We start from the raw sequence: 25,931 nt of genomic DNA, 5'->3' as shown, positions 1-25,931 counted from the left end.
ACCTCAAAGAACTCATTGGTGAGACCATCCCAGTCAAGACTTTTGTCCTTGGGCAAGTGTAACAAAACATCCATAACCTCCGCCTCACAAATATCTGACTCCATAGTAGCTTGCATGTCCTGCAGAACCTGATTGCGGACCAGGTCATAAAAAACTGAACGGGCCTGAGTAGTTTGGCTGAGGGTGGAGAAGTGGAACCAAGAAGGTCGATGAAATAATTCCTACACATGTGCACAATAGACTGCGGATCAAGGACCAGGTGGCCTTCTGCATCCAGGGCTCAAAAGAACTTATGAGTCTAACACGCATTATCTTGCAAAGTCTCCGTCAGATGCTGCAATTGGCCTGCTGATACGATTTCAACTGAAACTCTTGAATAAGATGAGCCACACGCATTGCCAGTGCTAGTAGAAATGCATCATCTGGAGTGTCCACCAGCAGAGAACGGACCAAAGCCAGCAAGTCCTCTGCTGCTTGCCGACGCTGTCGACAAAGAGAGGCATGATGGATTCCATACTGCCGAGCAACCCGCTGCACATTAGAGAGCAATCGTTCAAACGAAGCAGTGCCCTGAGAGGAGAAGTCCATTAAGAATCTATCAATCAATTGCTGCATATAACCCCGAAAGATTGTATGCTTCAAATAAGACGAGTTAAAACGCAAAGGGAGCCTCTCCAGAAATTGCTTAAAAGGTGCAATGGGTTGTGCGAGCATCTCAAGCTGCAGAGGAAAATGGTCCGACAAGGCATATTGCTGCAACACTTTCATTTCAAGCATCTCAGGGAGGAAATCATCATTCTGCATGATGTATATGTGGTCCAGCCACAACCATGTTGTTGCATACTGAGCGGAATGGAAAGTAAACCCTGTAGAAGACGGGTACAGCCAAGACCAGAGATCTTGCTTAAGAACAGCAAGAGCTAACTCCTGCCACCTGCGGCTTTCTGGCGCGTCCATTACCGAATGCTCCGATGTGGACTGCGAAGAATCAACACACATATTGAAATCCCCCATGAAGAGGCCCCGTCTGCCAAGTGACAAGAAAGTCTGCAAAGTATGCCAAAGCTCCCGGCGAGATAAAGGATCATTCGGAGCATAGAGGCCAAGTAACCATAAGATCTCTCCGTTGAACCACAAAGCGGCCATGCACATCATTTTTAATAAGAAGAGGCTGATATTTTTCATGCACAATCATGAGCACACCCGAATAACGCATGGCCTGTGTCCCTGCATAGAACAGACGAAAGCCATGGCAATCCACAACTTTTCTGGCTTCACCGTGACTCTTGTGTTCAACAGCACACAAGACATCCCACTGATTCTCATGCAATACAGTCCACAAGGCATGTTGCTTATGGCGAGAACAGATTCGTCGCACATTCCATGTGACTATTTTCATGTGTTTTTAAAAGAAAATCAGGTACGAGGCACAGCTTGCCTCGATTTGACCTTTTCGGCGAGAATGTCCAAGACTCCCTCATCCAAGAAATCAGCCAACACGGCAAAAGAGTTCTGCGGACCAGATTTGGAGGTAGACGGCATATCTGCTGGCTTGGGGGTGGAACGGGGATAACGACGATCCCACGGGGTAATGACGTTGCCTCTGGTATCAAAAGCCAGCTTAGCAGGGGGACCCTTTGGACGATCCGAATACACTCTCCGAGTGGGCTGAGGACGAGAGGCAGAAGAAACCATGGCAGGAGCAGAGTGCTCCGAAGGCAACATTTCTTTCCTGCACATATAAGTACGCATGGAATCTTGTGATGCAGAAGGCACAGAATTCTCCATGCCAGCAACCACCCTGGTACCTTTTTTTGCACGTACTTCAACCCAGTCTGTGCCACGGGAATCCAAACCCGAAACCTGTTGTTTACCTTTATCCAGAGCTTTAGGTGGGTGAATAGCATCCTGCGACGGGACATCACATACCATATCTTCGCTGGGCAGCGCAACATGCCCAGCATCTGAAATGTGTTGCTGCTCTAGGCATTCTGCCATGAAATGCCCTAATTTTCCACAAGAAAAGCAATGTCCCGCAAAATTGCCCCATTTCAAACGAAAGTATAAAGGATGCATGCCAGAGCAATTGAGACATAACCATGCAGGCCTTTTCCTAGTAGTGCCCCATAACATACACAAGCGGTTACGATTTACGGCCCTTAAACTTGGAGGGACCAGAACAGTGCCCACAACATCCATGGCGTCCTTCAACAGTGGCCAATAAACAGCCGGGCAATTTTCCACTTCAACCCATACAGGGCACTCCCGTTGCAGCAGGCGCTGAAAATTTGCCATTGGGCGCCATGGTACAACATGGGCCAAACGGCGATCAAAAAATAGAGGCAGTTTAGACAGGAGAGCAGCACGGTGCGTCTCAGATTTTAACAGCACCTCAAAAAAACCTCGGGGCCCCACAAAAATCTCTTCAACACATTCCCCTTCTAGCAGACTGTGCAGCCACTGGCGAATACGGGAAAGCTGGGGGATTCTACCAGTGAAGAAGAGTATCACAGCGCGATCATAGAATACTGAGAAGGAGCACAAGACAGATTTGGGGTCGACAGTGGCTTCCAAAACATCTTCCAATGCACAGTCAGAAAAGACTTCCTGATTATGTTGAACATAATCGCCAAGTAGAGTGTTGGCAAACTCTAGCAAATGCTCTCAGTCAACATCCTGAGAGTCTGCAGAATCCGAAGCAACCTGAGCATAGGAACGATCCTGATGATCCATTGTCTCTTCCGAAGTGTGCTTGGTGCGTTTGCCTGCAGGTTGAAAGTCAAGAGCAGTGGACATCTCTTCATTGCACGGAACCATATCGTCGGGTTCCTCAGTATCAGAGTCCGAACCAAGCGCTGCCATCGTTTGGTCTATAAAATCCAGGTCCAGACCAGCCATGTTGTATCACTGCGTATACCGGTCCGAGGCCGAATGAAGATCTCACGGGAGGCAGGAATGCGCAGGCCGCTCTCCCTTTTTCTTAGGCAAAATGTACGCAGGCAGAGAAGGGCGCGTTCCCTTTGCTGGCTCACGCTGTTGCGCGCTCTGTGTGGCAACCTGGGTTTGACTGGCTGCTACCCCTTGGTGGCAAAACGGGCAGATCAGGGCGGACAGTGGGCAGAGGGCGACGGAACGTCCAGGCAGAGGGCGCGCTCTCTCTCTCTCTCTCTATCACTCAGGCGGGTAGGTCTGAGCGCGAGCAGGTCCGACGGCAGTGTCTGGTAGCGGACAAGTCTGATGACGACTGACGACGGTCGATGACAGGCGCAGGTCTGACGACGGGCGCAGGGCTGACGACGAGGGACGACCGGCGCAGGTCTGAAGAAGACGGGCGCAGGGCTGACGCGGATGGGCGACGGGCGCAGGTCTGGAGCACAGGGCAGACGGCGAGGGACGACAGGGGCAGGTCTGAAAAGGACGGCTGACGAGGGGCGCAGGGCGGATGCAGACGGGCGACAGGCGCAGGGCGTGACGGCGGGCTGGTCAGACGTGACGGCCAACAAGAACGCGTGACGAACCGGCGTGACGACAGGTGTAGGTCAGGGGGCGACACGCACAGGCACAGACGGGGCGCAGGTCAAGGGACGGCACGCACAGGCGGCGACATCTCCTGCTCCCGCCATCGTCCTACCTCTCTCTCTCTCTCTCTCTCTCTCTCACTCACTCAATGAGCAATTACATTATATCAAATCATAAGAGTATAAAAGTCAAATTGCAAAAGGAATACAAAAGTCATGACAAAGAAACAAGAGACATTGTCGTATGCCAAGCAACCAAATCCTCCCTAGAGAGAAGATCAACATGCTAAATGAGGTCTAATTACCAACATAGAAGAGCCTTGAAACCTAGCAATATGTCCCTAGATACCAACAACAGAGTCGAAGACAAATGCATTCCAAGTGATACACTTATACTAACAACCCCAATATCTTAAAAAATGGATCAAAATATTCATGTGGCTGCATTGGGGTGGGATATTCTGAGAAAATGAAACAAAATTTTCATATGTGGCTGCATTGGAGTGGGATATTTTCCCTTTGCAAAAACCCACAATCAAAGGGCCACAGTGACAAGCCTCTCTCTCTTCTCTCTCCCCCCCTCTCTCTCTTTCATGCCAATGACTAAAACAATGGTTTGATGGAACAACCTCAATCTGCAACTAAGACACAACAATAAATGGTTTGGCCATTCAAGGAAAACGTTTAATAGTTATACACTACAAGTTTAACCTAGGCTTAATCTAGATTGCTAAAACGTAGTAAGCATTGCATAGCATACTACTGTGATCAATATCTATGGATGCATCGGTCATAAAGGATTGTACATTTGCAAACATGGGTGAACTAGCATCACCAAGAAAACAAGGTGATATCGTGATGGAAAAGAAGCTCTTCCAAACCCCACCAAAACTCTATCGGAGACACAAATGCGATGCACTCATAGCTGCAAGCATCAAAAGATGCTCTAAGGTCGCAAAAATATTAAAGACAACATGCAAGGGGTTATGGATGACATGAGGTCTATCATAAGAGCTGGGATTAAAGAAATGTATTCACTAATGCACAATAAAGTCCAAGGGATGAAAGCACACATGCATTAGTGAGTAGAAAAGTGGAAAATATAGTAAAATAAAGGCAAAGTTACAGGTTGAAATGGCAAATAACAAGGTGAAACTAGATACAGCTTAGAAAATGAAATCGAAACTTTGAGAAATTACACTAGTATATACATATAACAAACGAAGAAAAGAAATTTGTTGAATTGGACTCTCAACTAGATGCATACAAGAAAGACATAACAATGTTGGAGGAAAAACTTGATACACAAAAGACATTGCCAATTGTATCAAAATTGAAAAAAGAGACAGAATGCCTTAAGAAGTACATCCATACTGTCAGAAGTGGTGCAACAATGGAAGCATAGATAAGTGCTGAAATAAACTACTTAACACAAGACAAAAGAGAAAGAAAACAAAAGAACGTTGCAAAAAAAGAAAACTGAGAGATGTGTTCAAGAAATGGAATCCATATACTGAACACGATAATGACACGTCCAACAATGAGTCTCTGCACGAGCACTAACTCCCTCTCTCCACAAAACTTGTAGGTTATGATGTGATTGAAAGAGAAGGGAGTCGGCGATATAAACAAGAAATAATGCCAAAATAGGAATATGTCAACCAACATTTAATGCCCGTTAACCAGCATAAGATGCCCCAAATAAGCATCATAATAACCATAATAAAATGCCTAAATAACCTAGCAATGCCCAACTCACACATGAGCCGTCTAAACTACTAACAGATACATGGGCAAACATAGTTGAAGGAGCAAGAAAGAAAATGGAAACAATTAAACATGTCACAAAAAGAAAATGCTCAATCAATGGAGGTTGCAAAAAGAAACAAAGGAGGACATGCAAACAAAGTAGAAGTGATGAATGCTTCCATAAAAGAAGCAAGTCAAAAACTTGAGCACTCGGAATTTGTATGGTAGGATGGGCTGAAAAAGGCACCCCACAAGAAGATATGGCAGCGGAAAAAATGGAGGCAAAAGAGATACCCATTCTAAATGCATGACAAGTGGAAGACCCAATGGATAACAGAGGGCATATCCTCATGCTAAAGTTTAAAAACATGGACAAAAAAAGCCTCATGTTGTCGCTGCGCGTAGGGTTGAAGGTCACCACAAGGGTTTGACAAGAGAAGAATGTATAGGAGTTCAAGAGCTTTTACTCCGGAGATGGTAGAGATAAGAGAAGGGTTGGAGGTTTCAAGCCAAGTTCTTGAAGATAAGAGACTGCAGGTAGAAGGTAGATTTAGGGAGAGGAGTAGACGGAAAAGAAGGGGTTCGAAGAGATTGAAGATGTAGAAGAATACTAACAGAGATGAAGCATGTCAGTTTCTTTCAGTATTATGAAAAAATATAACTCTAATAGATAAAAACGTGTACAAAAAAATACCTTCCTATATGCTGCTCAGATCGCCAATCTGATGCTCCATTAGCTCCGAAAGGGGGGTTAAATACCAGGACATCTGACCAAAATTCAGCCAGATCAATCCTTCTTCATCTTCCACTTCGGAGTGCTGTTCACTGCCTGTAAACAACAATCATGCGTCGCGCGATTTCGTCAATCTCTCTTTTTACATAAAATCCTCTCAAATTGGCTAAAAGCTACATGCTTTCTTTTACATGTTATCTTAATCTAAAAGTTGTCTATAGTTTTTATGGATTTTTACAAGAGATAATATCTAGAATATCAAAAATTGACTAAAAACTTGTCCAATCTAATATTTTGAACCATGGACACTAACACTCATGCCTAAAGTGGCATTGGCTCTCTAAATCTAAAAAAAAGCCATACTCTAGGTTTTTTTTTTGCACGGTGTGCGCGTAGCGGCATGACATCCACCCCCTCCTAACCTGCACATCCTCTCGCATGTGCCAAAGTCTTACGGATTTGCAATGTCAAAACAAGTATCTTCTGTCATGTCAATGTCTTCATCTTCTATCTCTTCTTCTCCCTCTATGTCTCCATGCTCTTGAATTATATTCAAGTCTTCTAGTTCATATGTTAAACTTTCTCTTCGTTTGAAAAGCTTGATTCCTTTTCTAGCTATGGGTATCTTCATGCTTGTTCCATCCAATTCAGCCAATGAATTGGCATTGTCATGAACGACTTTTACCACATATGGGCCAAACCAATGCTTTACCAACTTCTTAGAAGCACTGTATTGATTGTCTAGGCTGCTATCATAGACAAGCATCAAGTCATTTTCTTGAATTGCTCTTGGCCGAAGTCGATGTCACTTATCAAATATTCTTTTGTTCTTTAGTCTTGCTGTCTTTAGCTTCTCAATAGCTGCTTGAACATCTTCAGGTCTTCTTTCTAGCTGCCATATATGCAAAGTCAGCAACTCTTCTCTACTGATGCATTCCTCCCAAGGTAGAAAACTCCATGTGAGAATAGATTCTTCAAATGGCATAATTGGTTGTTGTCTATGCATAAGTTCAACTAATATATAGCAATTTAGGCCATTCTTTAATCTTTCCTCTACAAGACTTTGCTAGAGCTTGGAGAATAGACTGGTGCTCTCTCTCACTTTTCCCATTGCTTTCAGGGTTGTGGACTGATATTAAAGCCAACTTAATATCCAATTGAGGAAAGAAGTTACATGCCTTATCAGCATCCAACTCTCCTCCATCTGCAGTTACTTTACCCACACAACCATATCTACAAAACACTTCTTCAAGCAAAAAACGACAAACAGCTTGAGTAGATTTGGTTGTTAAGGCTTTGCCCTCAACTTGATTGGTTAGATCCTCTCTTGCAAGCACTAAATATCGCATATTTCATATTCTTGTAGGTATGGTTACAAGATCAATAACCCATCTATAATATATAGACAAGAGATAAGTCGGTTGTAACCCATTTTGATGCTTAACCATAGAATACATCTGACACACATAACATGTTTCAACAAAATGTGCTATGTCCCGATACATATTTTGCCGCCAATATTTTTCTTTAACTTTAATAAAGATTCCCCATATGTCTCTGTGTCCTGCCCACAAGCATGAAATTCCTTCATTATCTATTGTTGCAACCTTTTGTTACCTACAACTCGGACAAGTGCTCCTTTCTTCTTCTTTGCATGCTTCCATAGATGTCCTTCTTTAAGAAAAAAACCATAAGCTTTCCTCTTGATATGCTTGAACTCCTCATCAATCCAAGTCTCCTTTTTCTTCATTGTGCTCAAATATTGGCCAATCTTCTTCAAGGAAATGAACTAGAACTTGAGCAATACAATGAGCATGCTAGCTTCTAGTTGACCACCCTGTTGTTTTCAGTTTTGGACCAGTATATGCTGTAACTGAAAATGTATTTTTAACAGCCATGTAATGAAATTCAGCAAGTAGATGCTTCAGCTTTATCTTCTTCCATCAGCTCTTCTTCATTGTCATATCTTACACGTGATGCAATGTCAGCAACTGGATTCGCCTTTCCTGCAATATACTTTAATTTGGGATTGAGAGATTTAATATATGCAATCCATCTTAGCATAGCAATGTTAGGTGTAGAGCAGTTGGCAATCATGCCCAAGAGTGGAAGACAATCAGTTTCTACCACTACGAAAGCATCTATAAAGTATTCACGATCACACTTTAATGTTGTTACAACTCCCCACAATTCCCTTTTTACTTGTGCATACCTTCTTTAACGTTCATTGAGAACTTTTGCTCCAAAACGAATTGCATACATGTTACCTTCAAGATTCTCTTGGCCAACAACCCATCCTATCCCAATGGGACTTGTATCCACAGTAAGGATGATGAGTTAACCATTTGAATAATCAACCCTTTTAAGAGTGGGGGCTGAAATTAACAGCTTCTTTAATTTACGCATAGTGAGAGTATGCTCATTACCCCAAGAGAATCTTTGACTTTTCTTAATAATTGATAAAGACTTTCGGCTACATGAGCAAAAATGTGGTATCCATATGAGATAGAATACGCATGCGCCAAGAAATCTTCTTACTTATGAAACATTTATGCATTTTTCTTGCATTCTGCTGATGGCATCTATCTTGATTGGAGAAGGTTTACGTCCATAAGGGACACATAGATGACCGACCACTAGGACTTATTTTACTTCAAAAATCGACTTAGCTCCAAAAAGGATAAAATGTACCTTCTAGCCTTGTTAAAATCTTGTCACAATCATGAATATGGTTAGCTATAAATGTCCTACAACCATCTTCGCCAAGCTCCTCATTCTTTTCATTGACTTCACATCCCTTGATAGGTACATCATCAAGAAATGGAAAAGTAAGTTGTGGAATAGAGTCCCTTAAGACTTTGTGCATGGCGTTCATCATATGGGCTAGGAAGTTTATTACACCTTGTGCTAGAGTGCACATGCGGACCAATCCAAGAGGTGTCTTCATTGTGGTAATGTCTCAGTTTTCTAATGAAAGTTGAAATTGGTCATATCCCGAATATAGGTTCCCCATAGAATAAATTGCTCTACCTGCAAAAGCTTCAACAAATTTGTCAACAATTGGACCCGAATCAACATTTTAAATTGTGACACGATTAACACGCTGTAGATCTTAAATGAATCGTAATGATCCATTTTTCTTAGGCACAGTAAACCTTCGGTTTGAGTAAGGTGCTGAAGAAGGTTCCAAAATCTTCATTCTGATCTTTTCATTTAGAAGTTCCAATAATTTGGGCAAATGCGTTCTTGGGACAGGAATAGGTTTGAGGTTTCAAGGTACATGTGGAACTGTAAAAATGACCATAGGAGCCACAATATTTGGATCCACACAACCTATTTCACTTGGCTGAAATCCAAAAGCTTTTCCATGTTTCATTAGCATTTGCATAAAAGAGTATTTTTCAACCGGCGAAAGGAAAGAATTTTCACCTATTTTGAGCTCTTTTATACTTTCAGATGTGAACTTGTGACCAATGTTGGAAGGATCACGAAGACTTGGCTGATTCGTTACCCTATCAACCAACCCTTCACTTTCAGGAGGCAGTGGGGCTGCCACATGCTTGACTTTCTAATCCACCGTCTTGTATTTTGTCTCCACTTGCGCTTCAACCTTGTTGAGTAATCCAATGTCTTCCTGCTCAACAAATTCTTAAATTGTTTGATAAAAATCCAATGTATATACTTCTATGAACTGATTTTCATCCTGATTTTCTGTATGAGCAACTGCATATATTTCAGTCAATGTGTCAGTAGTAATCAGTCCAAAAAAAATGCTCCAAATATCTTCATTTTCAACCACCATATCATAAGTTTTTAGCTCCCTTTTTACATGACATAAGTATTTTCTTTCAGCTTTAGTCATGGCTGGAAGAAACTTATAACAACCCATACTATTGGCTGTACATACATACAGATTTGCTAGAGACATAGTTTCTGTAACATAAGGAGGTTCAATCTTTTTACATGACGCACTACCATAGCCTCCCTTTATAGCAATGCAACCCGAAAACCCTTGAATTCTTGAGCATTAGAAGGCACAGGATAATCACGCAGTCGATCTCTTTCGATGATGGTTAACACACGCAGTAAGAAATTGGACAGCTCGTTCATTATCCTTGCTTCGAATTCGAGAATAGGAAGAACCATCGTCGAGAGCTTTTGTTTCCAAGCGTGCTTCAGAAATGTAAGGTTGCCCAAGAATGATAGGGTAACTACAAGAGTCTTAAACAAAAAAGTGAAAATTGTCTTTTATGTCTCCAATAGTTACCTGCACATTAGGACATGCAATATATAACTCTCCAAAAGAGTTGTTTGCAAATCTCATTCGCCATCCTGGATCAACATCTATGGGCCATCCGTCACTTTCATAAAGACTCCTTGCCATGACGTTTATCTTTGAGCCATGGTCTAAGAGTACAATACATGGTGTTTCTTTTTCTCCAATTTTGACGACTGTCTCCATTGTTACTCTTGCCCAATGCGTACGGGAGTAATGATTGCTTGAAATGAACCAAGCCTCTTCCTCCTCATGCATGTGCTGTAGACGGCCTTCTTTTTGAGAGGTGGGCTGCCCAACTAGGTTGGACCAACCGACCATTACATTTTCAGCTTTCACTTCTTTAATTTTTACATTAATGCTTTCTTTATCTTTATCTTCAATTACTGCAATTAATTCTTTAATTGCTTCAAGATGAATTCCTTGTGAAGTCAGCTTCTCTTCATCTTGCACAAAAACTCGAAGACTTGCAAAAAAGCATGCACTGTTTCTTCAACTTCATCACCAACATATTGTCTTTTCCTTTTGATTACATTAATAGTTACATCATGGAATTCACATTTAGCAATTCCAAAAATTTTGCCTAAGGTGAATTCAATTTTGCTTCCTAGAATTCGTTCTTCTAGAACTCGTTTGAGATCGGTTGCAAATTCTATGTCAAACTACAATTTATAGCCTGGCTGCTTGCCTTTCTTCTTTCCTTTGGTCTTCTTTGTTTGTGGCGCATCTTCCATCTCTTGATCGATCTAGGGTTATATTTTCAACAAGTTTTGGTTGTTCAAACATTCTTCTAGTTACCCGTTTCGAGGGGCCAGAAGAGGAAGGCCATGGTTCATCTTCTCTTCTTCTCTTTTCTTCAATCAAGACTTCTTTATGATTGACGTCAACCAAATGTGCAAAGACGAAAAAAGAATCTACCGGTTCTTTCCAACCAATTATTCTTAGAATGCACTGACTGGCGTTAGCCAAATCTTCATTGACTACTTTACCACATTCCATTTGATCTAATGCTTGCATCCATACTTTAGATTGCACATTAGCTTTACATGCTTTCAAACTTGATTTAGTTGGCTCAATTCGCAACCCATAGGTAGCTACATCAATTGTTGCATAAGCATTCTTTACAACTAAATCTTCTAATCTTTTCTTCATTCCACCATTGCCAAAATTTGGCTCCAATGGAATATCTGTTTCAGCTGCATGAATTTTTCCATCTTTCCAAAAGACGAGCTTCTGTGCTTCAACCTCACGGAAGGCAAAACACTCCCTCTTGTCATGTTGTTGGCTGTCACACCAAATATAGCACCTCTTAAAGCCTTCTCTCATGGGTCTTTGAGTTGATGATCGTCCTCGTTCTTCAACTTTAACATCCATCTTCTCCACCTTGGAACTAATTTCTGTAAGATTCAAATGAAGGTCACCCATGCTTTTAATGAGTTCATCCATTACATCATTTTTAAAAGGAACAAAAAAACGAAGAGTTGGTTGATTAGTCAAAGAAATAGGGGATTTTGAAGGTGGAACAAGCTCCATCAATGGAGTTGTTGAAGTTGAAGTAGAGCCCAATCTTAGTTACATCCCCTCTCTTCGAGCAATCATGTTAACTGCATCAGTAACATCTGTCCATGCATTCTTGACTCCTGATTCGGAGGCAGCATCTTCTAGGCAATCAACAAGCTTTTCTTGCAGAATTGGATCTGCAACCTTAAGCAATAATTCAATCTTCTGACCTTCCATACTTTGTTGGTCTTCAGCATCAAGTTGTCCAAATTTACTTTCAAACTCATGGTATAGAGCTGTTGCAACTAAACCTTTGTTGGGTTTTTCAACCCATTTAGTATAACTTTTCTTCGTCATTAGACCAGAGTCTTCTAAGAAAAATTCTTCGCGTAAGGCTTTTTTGAATGCAACCCAATCCGCATCTTGCTGAAAAAGACCATGGATTCTTTCTTAAAGACCATGCTTGGCTAGTCTGGCGAAATAACGGCTCCATGCATGTTGTGGTACACCAAATAAGAGCATTTTTTCAACATATAAGCGAATAAAAATAGAGACATTTTGACCATTAAATTGTTTTAATTCACACCCAACTTCCTCTAGGGCCTTGATAGCTGTGGAATCAATCTTCTCTTCGTCCTACCTTTGTTGTTATTGTTGTAACATTTGGATTTGTTATTGCTAAGTTTGCTGTAGTATGCGCACCAATTGTTGTAGAGTATCTCCTGAAGAATCCCCCATCTTGGAGTTCTCTTACACCAACCTTCACGTCGGGTTCACCAATGTCGCAACGCGTAGGGCTAAAGGTCACCACAGGGGTTTGGCAAGAGAAGAATGTATAGGGATTCAAGAGCTTTTACTCCGGAAATAGTAGAGATCAAAGAAGGATTAAAGGTTTCAAGTCAAGTTCTTGAAGATAAGAGACAGCAGGGTGAAGGTAGATTTAGGAAAAGGAGTAGACGGAAAAAAAGGGGTTCGAAGAGATTGAAGATGTAAAAGAATACTCCCAAAAAGAATTAGAAAATATAAAAGAATACTAGCAAAGATTAAGCCTGTCAGTTTCTTTCAGCATTATGAGAAAATATAACTCTAATAGAAAAAACGTGTACAAAATAATACCTTCCTCCATGCTGCTCACATCGCCAATCTGATGTCTCCATTAGCTCCGAAAGGGGGATTAAATACCAAGACACCAACCTTCACATCGGGTTCACCAATGTCGCAACGCGTAGGGTTAAAGGTCACCACAGGGGCTTGGCAAGAGAAGAATGTATACGGGTTCAAGAGCTTTTACTCCAGAGATAGTAGAGATAAGAGAATGTTTCAAGCCAAGTTCTTGAAGATAAGAGATAGCAGGGTGAAGGTAGATTTAGAAAGAGGAGTAGACAGAAGAGAAGGGGTTTGAAGAGATTGAAGATGTAGAAAAATACTCCCAAAAAGAATTAGAAAATATAAAAGAATACTAGCAGAGATGAAGCCTGTCAATTTCTTTCAGCATTATGAGAAAATATAACTCTAATAGACAAAAACGTGTACAAAATAATATCTTCCTCTATGCTGCTCAAATCGCCAATCTGATGCCTCCATTAGCTCCGAAAGGGGGGTTAAATACTAGGACACCTGGCCAAAATTCAGCCAGATCACTTATTCTTCATCTCCCACTTCGGAGTGTTGTTCACTACCTGAAAGCAATGATCGCGCGTCGCGCAATTTCATCAATCTCTCTTTTTACATAAAACCCTCTCAAATCAACTGAAACCTACATGCTCTCTTTTACATGTCATCCTAATCTAGTGGCACGACAACATACTGCTCTATTGAATATACATGCCAATATAGATGCCAATACATCACACGCATGTGAAAATTGTTTTGCCACTAGACCATCCTCATCCTATGTCCCTCCATTTTATAGTCTGTAGATCGCCTCTTTGATTATCTTACTAGTAAAGAGCGATCACTGTGTTGGCTTGCAAGCCTGGGGAGACAGTATGGATGCCTATCTCTATACATCATACAATTGCCTCCCATAATGGTGCTAAGTATCTAGCGATGTAATCTGTATAGGGAGCTATCTCTCGTGAATCGTTCTCCATGCTCTTTTGCTATCTCATCCCAAAAATAGCTAGTATGTCTCTGTCTCAATTTTGTGAGATAGTCTTGCTTTTTCTTCTACATAAGGTGTCTAAAGAGCATCCTTGCTTGGCAACATATCGGAATATCCAAAGCAATCTCTCTCTTTAGGCACGTATGAGTGCCCTTGCACTCATCACCATACCAACCATTTTTAGGGGCTCCTCACATTCCAAGCAATCATAGAGAAGGATCAAGCCCGAGACAAGAAGATTCATTGTTGCTTTGTGGATTTTTGTGAGGCATTTGACACAATACCTCAAGCACATCTCTTGCAAAGATTGCAAGAGATTGGAGTACTAAAGGGCATGCAATGGGACAATTATGCATTGTACGAGAGAGTGACAAGCCGTATGCACACACCTAAGGGGATGTCTAAGAGGATTGACAACACCATCGAAGTACAACAAGGATGTCCGCTTTCACCCACGCTATTTGGACCATACATAAACAAGGTATCTAACTACATTAACAAGGGAGGTGGAACTGGAGCTAGCCTTGTTGGAGTGTTAATACCAATACTCTTATAAGCCAATGATATTTTACTCATTTCAGACTCACAAAGGGCTTACAGCATCATTTAGATGCACTACATACCTTTGCACAGAGAGAGATCTCATAATGAATCTTGGATAAACCAAAGTTATAGTATTCAACACTTCGAGACCATTGATGATTATGATACCATGCATGATCAAAAGTAAGCCCTCCACCCCACACTCTATCATCAAAGCAAAGTTAGAGGTAGCACCTATGGTTGTGAAGGCACTCTTTAGAGCAATGACTTTCTTACACAAGATATGGGAGCTCCTCCACACAGCAGCTAAGAAACGTGTTTCTATGAATTTGAAACTTACGAAACATTTCTTAAAGTACAAAACGTTTCTGAGAGTTAAAAACATGGGTGTTTTTTTTTAAATAAAATATAGATGAGTTGGAATCCAAAATATGGTTTTTTTTTACAAAAACTATTGGGCAATGTTAAATATGATGATGATGTGTAATGACTCGTGAGGGCTCAAGATTTTGGACGAGAGATTGATTTTTTTGTGTTTTTGTTTAGTTATTGGACTTTGTCAATCTAGTTATTCTTGTCTTGAGAGTTGAATATTATATAACTATAGTCTCATTTATGACTTATTTATGATATATTATCATTCATTCTCGATTTTGACATTTTGTTAGTTTGTTTTGAAATGAGAATCATGATGTTGCAACTTGACTTTGTCCATATTGTAGATAGGCTATTTAAATATTAATTTCAAGTTTCTTTGTATGATATGTATGAATCATAATGTTTGAGTTCTAAACCATCGTATAGCTTGACCAAAGACTAATTTTGACATAAGTAACAAGTCAATAATGGATCATGGATATGTAACGTATTATTCTCAATTGACTCTATTATCACTCAAGCTCAATTGGCCATTCTTTGTTTAAGAGAGAGTTCCATAGAGATTTAGAACCTATTTTCCTAGTCAAAACTATTAAAAATCCCTATATAAAAAAACCCACGTTTCTTTTTTTACCCCCTCTTGAAAAAAACTTACGAAACACGTTTCTAACATTTCATTTCTAAACGTTTCTGACGTTTCTGGTTGCTATGCTCTTGCACCACAGATATCCCAGACTAGCATTGACCTCCTCTAGATAGCTAGCAAAGGCAAATGAGAGGCAATGTCAGTACTCAAATGACAACTTGGATAAGCTTGCATAGGCTAGACATCAACTAGCTTCTACCCTTCAAAAAGCTTGGATTGTCCTACACTTTCCTCGGCCAATCTAAGCTGAATTCAATCATTAGGACTAATGTCTTGCAAGTTGAGCTAGAGAGGACTTGGATCCAATTGCCTCTCCCTCTAGGACCAAAGATGGAGTTTTACTAGAACCACTTCCTCTATCTCTCTAAGGATAGATTCACTGTCTAATCACTGTACATGGACATGCACCTCTCCCATGCTATGCGGACTGCTATTGGACAGATACGCACCTCCTTCCACTAGATGGACAAATACCCTAGCAAAGAATAAGATATGCCAACTTTGTTATGACAAAGAGCCCAAGATGGAGAAACGCTACATACGAAAATGTACTATGTACTATGACATATGAGGGAGGTATCATCGCCTCTTCTATGAGGGCTTTGGATCTCTGCACCACGTCATGGAGTACAAGGACCAAAGATGTCAAGGGCTTTTCCTCCTAGAGCTCCAAAGGCACCGCATAGCACTACTATGGGATAGAAGACCACCTCACCCAAAGGGACCCAACAGAGAGTAGTGACACATTTCTTCCACAGATCTCATTCCACAAGCACTACTAGTTCAACAGGGCACAAAGTCAACCCGCCAAATTGTATCCACCCCATGCCGCAAAGTCAGACTAGACAAGGCCATTGCACTTTGTTGAGCTCAAAGACCTTGACCACTTGGTAGATGACCAAGGGGCCCCATATTATGACTAGATCAAAGCTACCATTGCGAGGCAGAAGAGACTCACTCCTTGACACATCAACAAAGTATCCCTGAATGGCATCATAGTTGGGATCATGATCTAACCTTGAGATTTAGAGAGGAGCACCTATAGTTATATATATTGCACCTACAACTTCTAGACCTAGAATCTTTAGATGCTTAGATGTTAGCCTTATACTATGACACATTTTTCTTTACTTCATGATGAGATGACTTTGAATATAGATGTAGTTTGGTCTTGTCTCATAGACCACATTGCCCTTTTGCAAACATTAAAATATATTTTCTCTTCTCTCTCTTGTAAAGGGTAATAGTATTAATTTCTGGAAAAGTACAAAAGTCACAAGTGAACTAAACAAGCAGCAAAGAAATGGAAGAAACTGCCATAAGCCCAAAGGCCAAATCATCCCTAGGGAGAACACCTACATATTGCATGATACTAAATTGCCAATGAATAAGACCTCTTAGTCAGGCAATGTGACTTTGCACTCTGCAATGAGAATCAAAAATGAAGGCATTTTGGGTAGTCCAATTATGCCAACAATACCAAAAGCACAAGAAGTGAAACACGATATTCACATGTGGCTGCACAAGATCCAAGAATTTAGGCTTTCCAAATACCCAATCACAAGGATGCATGGTAGTTCCAACCATGTGACACCAGATCTCAAACAAAAGGGACCAAATCTTACTTACCACCAAGCAAGAGATAAACCGATGGCGACATGCCTCCATGCTACTTGACACATTGCAGCCACAATACTCTCATTTGTTTCATTTCTTGCATTCCATTGAGATTTGATACATTTGGCGCACTAGAAATGCTTTTATCTTTGACTCTTCCTCTATAATTTATGGTCATATTAGTTGCATCATAAGGAGCTTAGTACTATGGGAGGTGACTTCAATGATATTGGCAAGAGTTGTTATCAATAATGTGATCGCTCTATTGCTAGAGGATATCCATATAACTTCAATCATAGCTCATGGGATAGTGTAGGATACTCTTAGTGTTCAAGGGCTTTAATAGTTTCATTCCTTGTCAGTAGGTATATGGTCTTATTTCGTTTTGCTTATTAAATGTGCATATGCCTTTTGCTTGTTGGCTAGATGTCCTTCCGTAGATCTGTCTCTCTTGCTTCCTCTCTCCTCTCTCCTCCCTCCTTCCCTCCCTCCCTCTCCCCAATTCAATCCTTCTCTATCCCCTAACTTGTATAGTATACTTACTTTTTGCCATTTCTGACATAGCGCCATAACCTCCTAGTGAATTTAACCCCTCAACTGTATGCCTAACCTGCGAAATATCAAAAGAAAATGTGTCTGAAAATTTGTCAAACACAAGGGGCACTTCTATCAAACTTAAAAGAACTTCAAATAGAAAGCAGTAAATGCAAAAGCATCTTCAAATTGAAGGGTCTATATAGCCCTCCAATTTATGGAATTTCTTTCATTGTCTCATGTGGGATCTCACAATCTAAAACATGTGGAATCCCCTATATATCACTCCAATCAATCAGTAGAGAAAGTGCAATAGCTGGTAATTAACAAGCATAAAGACAAATAGTAAATACAAAATTGAAGACAAGGTCTTGCCAATCAAAAAGAGCTACATTAATAGTTCAATCCACCCTGATTACAAAGAAGGTTTTTGCAGTTTCCATAGGTTTAGTTGTTCATGCCTTAAGGTTTGCGCACATTGGAGGTTCCATGTAAAGAGCCTCCACATGTGATAAGTGTTTGTTGCACACATTGGTTGATTGCATGCTTTGCATTTCATGTTTCATAAGCTATATCAGTTATTTGTTTTTGCAACTTTCTTTCTCACAAGGTTGTGTGAATGTAGGCATCTTTACCCTTTCTTCATTGAATATAGTAAGTACATTTAACATGTCAAAGTGTCTCATCTTACGGTTTTTGTCTTAAATCATTGCCTACATTGATGCATGCTTTCTACACGCAGCCGAGTTGGTAGCATGTACACCATGCTGCTCAACCACAAAAGCACAAAGTCTGGATTTAAGTTTTGAAATAGCGGCCAATGGTTTAAAGGTAGGGTATGTCAAAGACTCAAGATAATGAATAAACAAATATCTCCACAAATTTAAAAGACATTGTTGCATTTGTTAGTAGTCATGTTTGTCATGCCTTGTCATCTCCAGCCTATGAGCCTCAAATGAGGACTTTAGGAGCTCTAATCTATCTATCACTTGTTTTGACGCAAGAGGTTGCTCATTTTAGATCACTTAGTTTATTGCATTTTAGTGCATTTTCTCCTCCAATCAAGATTCTATGTGCATTTCCTGATGTAGTTTTTGCATTCTTTAGCATGCCTCACTTGCCAAACATTCTCCACCCTTTCCGAGAGTTTTTTGAGCATTTCTAGCATTTTACCAGTATTAAATGCTGGTCGGACATATTTTTTGCCCCAAATTTCAAGTCCGCTAGTTTTTGGGATTTTTGGCTATTTATAGTCATTTTCCACTTGGCAATCAATTAGATTATCATCTTCCCTCCTTCCTTAGCAAGTGCACACTCCGACTCTGTCATCTTCCTCCATCTTCGGTGCTGCCATCATCATCAGCCTGATCTAGTGCCCTCACTGACGCTCTAGGCTGCTTGCAAGGACTGATCAATCTTTCTGTATTCAGCATTTGTTCCTTGTTCAATGCAGGTATCTTTTCTTCTTCTCTTGCAAATTGTCTCTCTTCCTTTGTGTTCTAGTTCCTTCTTCCATTGCACACTTTCACATGGTATTAGAGCATGGTATCTGAGAGCAACATAGTTTGTGAGGCCATCCACATCTACGTTTGCTGAAAACGCAAGCTCCTAGTACCAAGCGACTACCTTCTGCAATCAAACACAACCTTTCAAGGCAAGCGACAACATTCACATCAGCATTTTGGTGTTTCTACATCCTGCATGAGCAATCAATAGTATTTTCTCCCTTAGGCAGACCTTCTACATCGAGCTCTTTGTATCCTATAGCCGATTCTCCTGTCTCGGGGCTGTCCATAGCCAAATGCAACTTTTTGTGGGTGTTTTGCAAATATATACGAAGATGTCTTATCACCAGTTCTTTGATGACTCCGAGGATGAGGTCTTTGTTCCTTCCTCTGAGAGACAGAGAGATTTTCGTGCTAGTTCACGCAACGACTGGAGGTCACCTAGCCCATTTGTACAAAATCCCCCTCCTCCTTGTTCTCTCCATGTTTCTCACAAGGTTGGTTTTACTGGCCTTCATATGCCTTCCATGGCACCCTCAATACAAAGGCCCTTCTTTGCCCAAAGAAGACCGACTTGATGGTTCCAACTACTCGCTTTGGTCATGTAAGGTGGAGTGTATCCTTGATACCTTCGATCTTTGGGAGTTTGTTACCCGCCCTATTCCCCATCCAGTGGAGGATCCCACCATTGGATCATCAATGGATCGTGCGACCTTATGAGATCGGCTCAACTCACGAGCTCGATCTTTCCTCTTTATGAGCTTACAAGATTCTATCCTAGTACATGTGCGTTGTTGCAGAAAGCAACGGAAGAGTGGACAAAGCTTGCTTCTTTGTACCATCAGAAAACATTTTCCCATCGGATTACTCTTGAGAAGAAATTACGAATGCTCACTATTGATGATTCTTCTTTCATGAAGGATCATGTCAACACGTTGGAGGACATGAGGGATAAGCTTGCATCCCTTGGCAGGATTATCTCTTCAGAGGATATGGCCATGATTCTTTTGACTCAGCTGCCATCTCCCCGGTTTGATGTCTTCTACACCAGCCTTCTTACATCAAGGACCCGTGAGAAGCTTCTATGGAAGGAGCTTGCCCCACTTGTTTTGGAGCATGATGAACGCGCCAAAGAGGTAGCTAGTGGATCCACCTCCACTAAAGCTTTTGTTGCAGGATCGAGAGGGGGGACGTAGAAGAAAGGAAAGTCATAGGCTAAAAGACAGGAGAGTCCTTCAAGTTCTGACTCCAACTCGAAGAAGCCTAAATGCCCATATTGTGGAAAGGGGACACATCCAAAGGAGAAATGTTGGAAGCAGTACCCTCACCTTCATCCAAGAGCCTAGGATGGAGCTAAAACATCCGAGCCTTCTACCTCTACTCCGACGGTTACCCATGAGTCAATGTTCCTTCATATTGTTGACTTGGAGGAGCCTTCTTCAAAGGTTGCCTCATCTTCTAAGAGGCCTTGGCTGGTTGATAGTGAAGCTTCTAGTCATATGACTCCTTGAGGTGATTTGTTGCAGGATCTACGTCCTTCTGAGAGTTAAGTCACTATCGGTGATATTGTTTCGGTGCCTATTTGTGGTATTGGCACTTTGCCTTTATTTTCCAACCAAGCATTGAGCTCCCTTTTACAGGCTCTTTATATTCCAAACTTGGGCTTTCCATTCCTCTCAGTTTACAGCTTTACTAGGCTTGGTACCCGAGTTATCTTCACCGAGCAGACCATTTGTCTTGAGGATTCTTCTACATGGGCTGTTATCGCAACAGGTTGGCAGGAAAGCAAGCTTTACAAGCTCCATTCCCCTTCTCTTATGCAAGGTCCTCCGAGGCAATTGTCTATTGCTACACCTGTTCCCACTTATGCACCCTCTTTTCCACAAGTTCCTTCCCATCCCCCACCCTCTCCTCCAATTGTTCCCTCATATCCCCATCCCTTTCAGAGGGGGACAATCTCGATGATGCGACTATGGATTTTCTAGCCCCTAGTGTTTTAGAGGGGGCTTCCTAGGATCACGAGGAGCTTCTTCATCTGCAATCTTCATCAACGGACTTCATCCACATTGGCATTCCTCTTGCCATCCCAAGATCCGTTTCTTCCTTGGCCTTCCACCACATCCAAGATCTAAGAGGAGGTGTTAGCAATCATGTTTGTCATGCCTTGTCATCTCCTACCTGTGAGCCTCAGTTTGAGTCAGAAAAGGACTTGAGGAGCTCTGACCTATCTATCACTTGTTTTGATGGAGAAGGTAGCTCATTCTAGATCACTCAATTTATTGCATTTTAGTGCATTTTCTCCTCCAATCGAGATTCTACGGGCTTTTCTCAAGGCAGTTTCTGCATTCTTTAGCCTACCTCACCTATCGAACATTGTCCACCCTTTCCAGGATTTTTCTAAGCATTTCTAGCATTTTTACCAGCATTAAATGCTGGTCGGACATGTTTTTGGCCCAAAATTTCAGGCCGGCCAATTTTTGCACTTTTTGGCTATTTATAGCCATTTCCCTCATGGCAATCAGTTAGATTATCATCTTCCCTCCTCTATCATCTTCCTCCGTCTTCGGTACTGCCATCATCATCAGCCTGATCTGGTGCCCTCACTGACGTTGTGGACTGCGTGCAAGGACTGATCAGTCCTTTTGTATTCAGCATTTGTTCGTTGTTCAATCAGTGCAGGTTTCTTTCCTTCTTCTCTTGCAAATTGTCTCTCTTCCTTTGTGTTCAAGTTCCTTCTTCCGTTGTGCACTCTCACAGCATTTTGACTTGGAGAACATTCCAGTTCTTAAAGTTACCTCTCAAATGTATGCCATGTAGAAAGTCTTTATAATTATGGTTACAAGTGGAAGATTTTAGACTCAAACTCCTAATGTCAACAAGTTTGGCAGTTTATTTCTTGGAATTTAGTGAAATCATAAACATGGCAGAATATCAGACAATTAAAAGGAAAATCAGTTGAGTGAATGAAAAAATAGCATGCATACCTTACAGCAAAGCCAGAAAAGCACTTTTGAGTCGTCAAGTCTGTAAAATTTAGAACCCCCAATGTCTGCAAAAAATGTATATCTCAACATCTACATGGCAGTATAGAAAGGCCCTACGCAATAATTAAAACTAACTGTACCTCGAACTTCACAAATTGCATCAAGTGACTGCTGCACTAATGGTTGAAGATGGCAATAACCAGGATAATTCTCAACATATAAAATCTCCTCAAGTGATCTGAATTTCCCCAAGTCATCGGCCCTCTGCATCAAATCGTTGATTGATATCCCTCCCTACCTCTCTGCCTCCCTACCTCTCTCAGCATAAAGGAAAGAGTATTAGACAAAGTATATTACAATTGGTTGTCTGGCCAGCATCCAGAAGCCCTTGTGAAGCAATAAAACAACTAAAAAGGCCAAATGGCTACTCGTAGGAAAGCTAGGCTGGCCATCTAGGCATGCCAAAGTCATTGTGAAGCCAAACAGCCATGCAGCTACTAGAAGGAAAATGAGACTTCTCGAAGTCCTGTTCTGGACACTCAATCATTCGCTGTGTAATGTACAAACAGTGGCATAAATCATGCAAATGACCAGCCTTTGTTGTAGCCATGATTATTGTATGTGATTGATGAAGTGCAAGTGTATTCATCTTCCAGAATCACATCTTTAGGGATCAACTTTGCACTTTGAGTCTTGATCTTCTATGTTCTTACACATAGAAGATCATGCACCTTAGGTCTCTCTCATGCATGGGAAAACTATTCTTGCACCAGAGTGAGAGTCACCCCAGGACCATGCATCCTGCACTTAGCAATTTCCTCTGCCATCATTGAGTACTCATCATCATTAATGTACTTGGAACCTCATTGTAAAGAACACAATTGAGCCATATCTGTTTGAGACACAACCACCCAGCAGACACAAGTGAATCTCATACTTTAACATCATAAGTGGATTAGTATGCTCATAATGCAATTCGTATCCACAGACATCCACAATAGACTCTCGCAGAGTTATACACCAGTGAGCTACATGCCTATAGGTACTGGCAACTGCATCTTTCACACCATAATTTGTGTTTCCTAACCCAATCCACATTACCATTGGCGTACTTGCTCTTCAATGAATTCACCATCCCATTCATGTTGCCCAATCATATGTATGCCCTCTTGCAGCCCCAAGAAAAGAAACTTGTTATCAATTATGTTCCACCAGAAATAATGGCAGGTACAAAATCCCAACAGACAATTATAACAATTGAATATCAGCTATTCATGTCAGAATCACGACAACTCAAGGCAAGTGTTCAATTTAGATGGTTGCAATGCAGTCCTTATAAATTTATGCATCATGCAAGCCTCAAGCTGACACTAAAAGCAAGAGTAACTGATTATGCTTGACATCAAATGTTAGCAGACATTTAAATGCTTTTCTAATTCAATAGTACACAGTGTACAGCATCCTCCTTGCAAGGTATCAACAAGTAGTAATGATACAAGAAGAATACCTTCATTCGGGACTCATCCAAGATAGGTAAAAGAAGATATAGTGGATCTATTGGTGTACACATATACAAGCTGCCATCTGTTAACACAAAGCAAACAATAAGCCCTGCCAATCTGTTGTACTCTCATCCTTAAAAGATCAAAGGAGACCTCTGTATCAAATAACACGCATGTGTTTGCTCTATTTAAAAGTAACTTGTTTTTCCTAGCTGTTTAGAATGAAGGATATAGAACCAGTCTTAATTCAATACTGAATGCTGATAAGGTATAAACCCTTTAGCCTACGCCCAGAATGATTCACCAAAACCAAAAGAAATCATATGATCAATTCAATACCACCTCTTTCCAACTGTAAACATAGAAAACACACAAGAGTGCCAGTACTTTCATTCTGCACAGGAAAGGCCTGCTTCAAACTTTAAGATGGTCATCTTTGTGGGAAAAGATTCCCAAGAAAATCAAGCACTAAAAAGATGATATACACAGGCTGGAAACTTCATCATTGCTCAATCAAGCAAAAAAGCTCCAATTCTTCTGTTGCCTTGAGATGTCACTTATACTTCTTTGATTGGATGAGATATTGGGCATTATGGGCAATTTCGCATTTTCACAATCAAGCTCTTTTTAGAGACCCATCTTTTGACTCTTGCACCTTTTTTCAGAGATCACTTCAGCAGTCTTTGTTTTATTGTCCCTCTTCATGAGATTGACAACAACTGTATTCCCTTTTTTCTTAGTGCTTTTGATGTGTGTATGTTTTCACTAGGCATAACGCCTATATTGTGTGTGTGTGTGTTGGTCGCGGGGGTGGGGTGGGTGGGGGGTGGTTTGTTTCTTGGGGATGGTGGTGGTTTTTCAAGCCGCCAAAGAAGTGTGAAGTCAAGACTAATGATAGGAATATATATCACACAACTTTTCAACCATTAAAGTAATCATAACCATAGCATTTGTTAGCAGCAATATTTGTAAAACCATTGTTTTTGTTACTAACAACAAGAAGTCTTATCAGAGACTAGAGCAAGCCGTTCATCAGATCTTGAACCCTTCCCCACATCAAATGAGGTTTTGCAACCTTCGTCTTCTTACACTAGGTGATATCCTCCAAACTTGTAACAGTGTGCCATTTACTTTATGGAAACTAGCAGCTTGCCATCACATATCTCAAGGCTTGTTTCGCCTCATTTCTAAAGAAGGTGAAGATTCTCTTGGTACTCGCAATAGGCACCTAACTACATTATAACTATAAGCATCTGCCCGCATTGTTCCTGAACTGGTTTTTACAGGGCTGCCACATTATAGACAATTTTTTTAGATTCTTTAGGGGGCAAGAATGCAGCCCTTCTTCTTTCTATTACTAAAAAGCAAGAACCCCCAGCCAGCCACTCTACAGGGCAACTAGGATACATCCAAAAGCCAAGTAGGGGTCCTTTGAATGTTTAATGTTTGGCAATCGACAGGATTAGACAATTTTCCATCAAATGGGAAACTGCAGGGTGTATATATTTTGCAAGAAAGGCCATTTGCACTTGCTACCACACAAGAAAAATGGCAAGAGTTCAAAGGTGAGCTTATCAAGGGGAATAATAGCACTTTGGCATTGGATTGATGACTTAAGGACTAAAGTCCAACAATAAACACTGAATAATGAGTACAAAGATTGAAGATTACAAGAAATAGTACAAATTGAGAAATGTAGTAAAAATTAAAACCATAGCAGCCAAAAACGTTTAAAAATAAAATGTCAAAAATGTGCTTCATAAGTTTCTTTCAAGAGGGGGTAAAATAAGAAACGCGGATTTTTTTATAGGGATTTTTAATAGTTTTGACTAGGAAAATAGGTTCTAAACCTCTATGGAACTCTCTTAAACAAAGAAAGGCCAATTGAGCTTGAGTGATAATAGAGTCAATTGAGAATAATACGTTACATATCCATGATCCATTATAGACTTGTCACTTATGTCAAAGTTAGTCTTTGGACAAGCTATACTATGGTTTAGAACTCAAACATTATGATTCATACATATTATACAAAGAAAATTGAAATTAACATGTAAATAGCCTATCTACAATATGGACCGAGTCAAGTTGCAACATCATGATTCTCATTTCAAAACAAACTAACAAAATGTCAAACTCGAAAATAAATCATAATATATCATAAATAAGTCATAAGTGAGACTAAAGTCATACAATATTCAACTCTCAAGACAAGAATAGATACTAGATTGACAAAGTCCAATAACTAAACAAAATCACAAAAAAATCAATCTCTCGTCCAAAATCTTGAGCCCTCATGAGTCATTACACATCATCATCATCATGTTTAACATTGCCCAATG

The 25,931-nt window shown here is 40.8% G+C and overlaps 1 protein-coding gene across 4 annotated transcripts in view; it reads right to left on the bottom strand.

The window, feature by feature from the left end:
• Positions 1–25,931, bottom strand: part of LOC148030367 (ribonuclease H2 subunit B) — a 96,531-nt gene that overhangs the window by 38,240 nt on the left and 32,360 nt on the right. For 3 of the 4 annotated variants that reach the window (XM_087686689.1, XM_087686688.1, XM_087686686.1), the window contains exons 4-7: positions 23,595–23,671; positions 22,228–22,351; positions 22,088–22,152; positions 17,608–17,674 (exon numbers count right to left, since the gene is read on the bottom strand). In XM_087686689.1, the coding sequence (XP_087542815.1) occupies positions 17,608–17,674; positions 22,088–22,152; positions 22,228–22,351; positions 23,595–23,671 (333 nt within the window). Of the gene's footprint in view, positions 1–5,961; positions 6,097–17,607; positions 17,675–22,087; positions 22,153–22,227; positions 22,352–23,594; positions 23,672–25,931 lie in introns of all 4 variants that reach the window. The other variant, XM_087686687.1, reaches the window with a different exon arrangement.

This window comes from Lygodium microphyllum, chromosome 10 (assembly GCF_053477565.2).
Source record: "Lygodium microphyllum isolate KBCC chromosome 10, Lygodium_microphyllum_v1.1.10, whole genome shotgun sequence".
NCBI classification, from domain to species: domain Eukaryota; kingdom Viridiplantae; phylum Streptophyta; class Polypodiopsida; order Schizaeales; family Lygodiaceae; genus Lygodium; species Lygodium microphyllum.
This window is presented reverse-complemented; position numbering and strand designations above follow the sequence as displayed.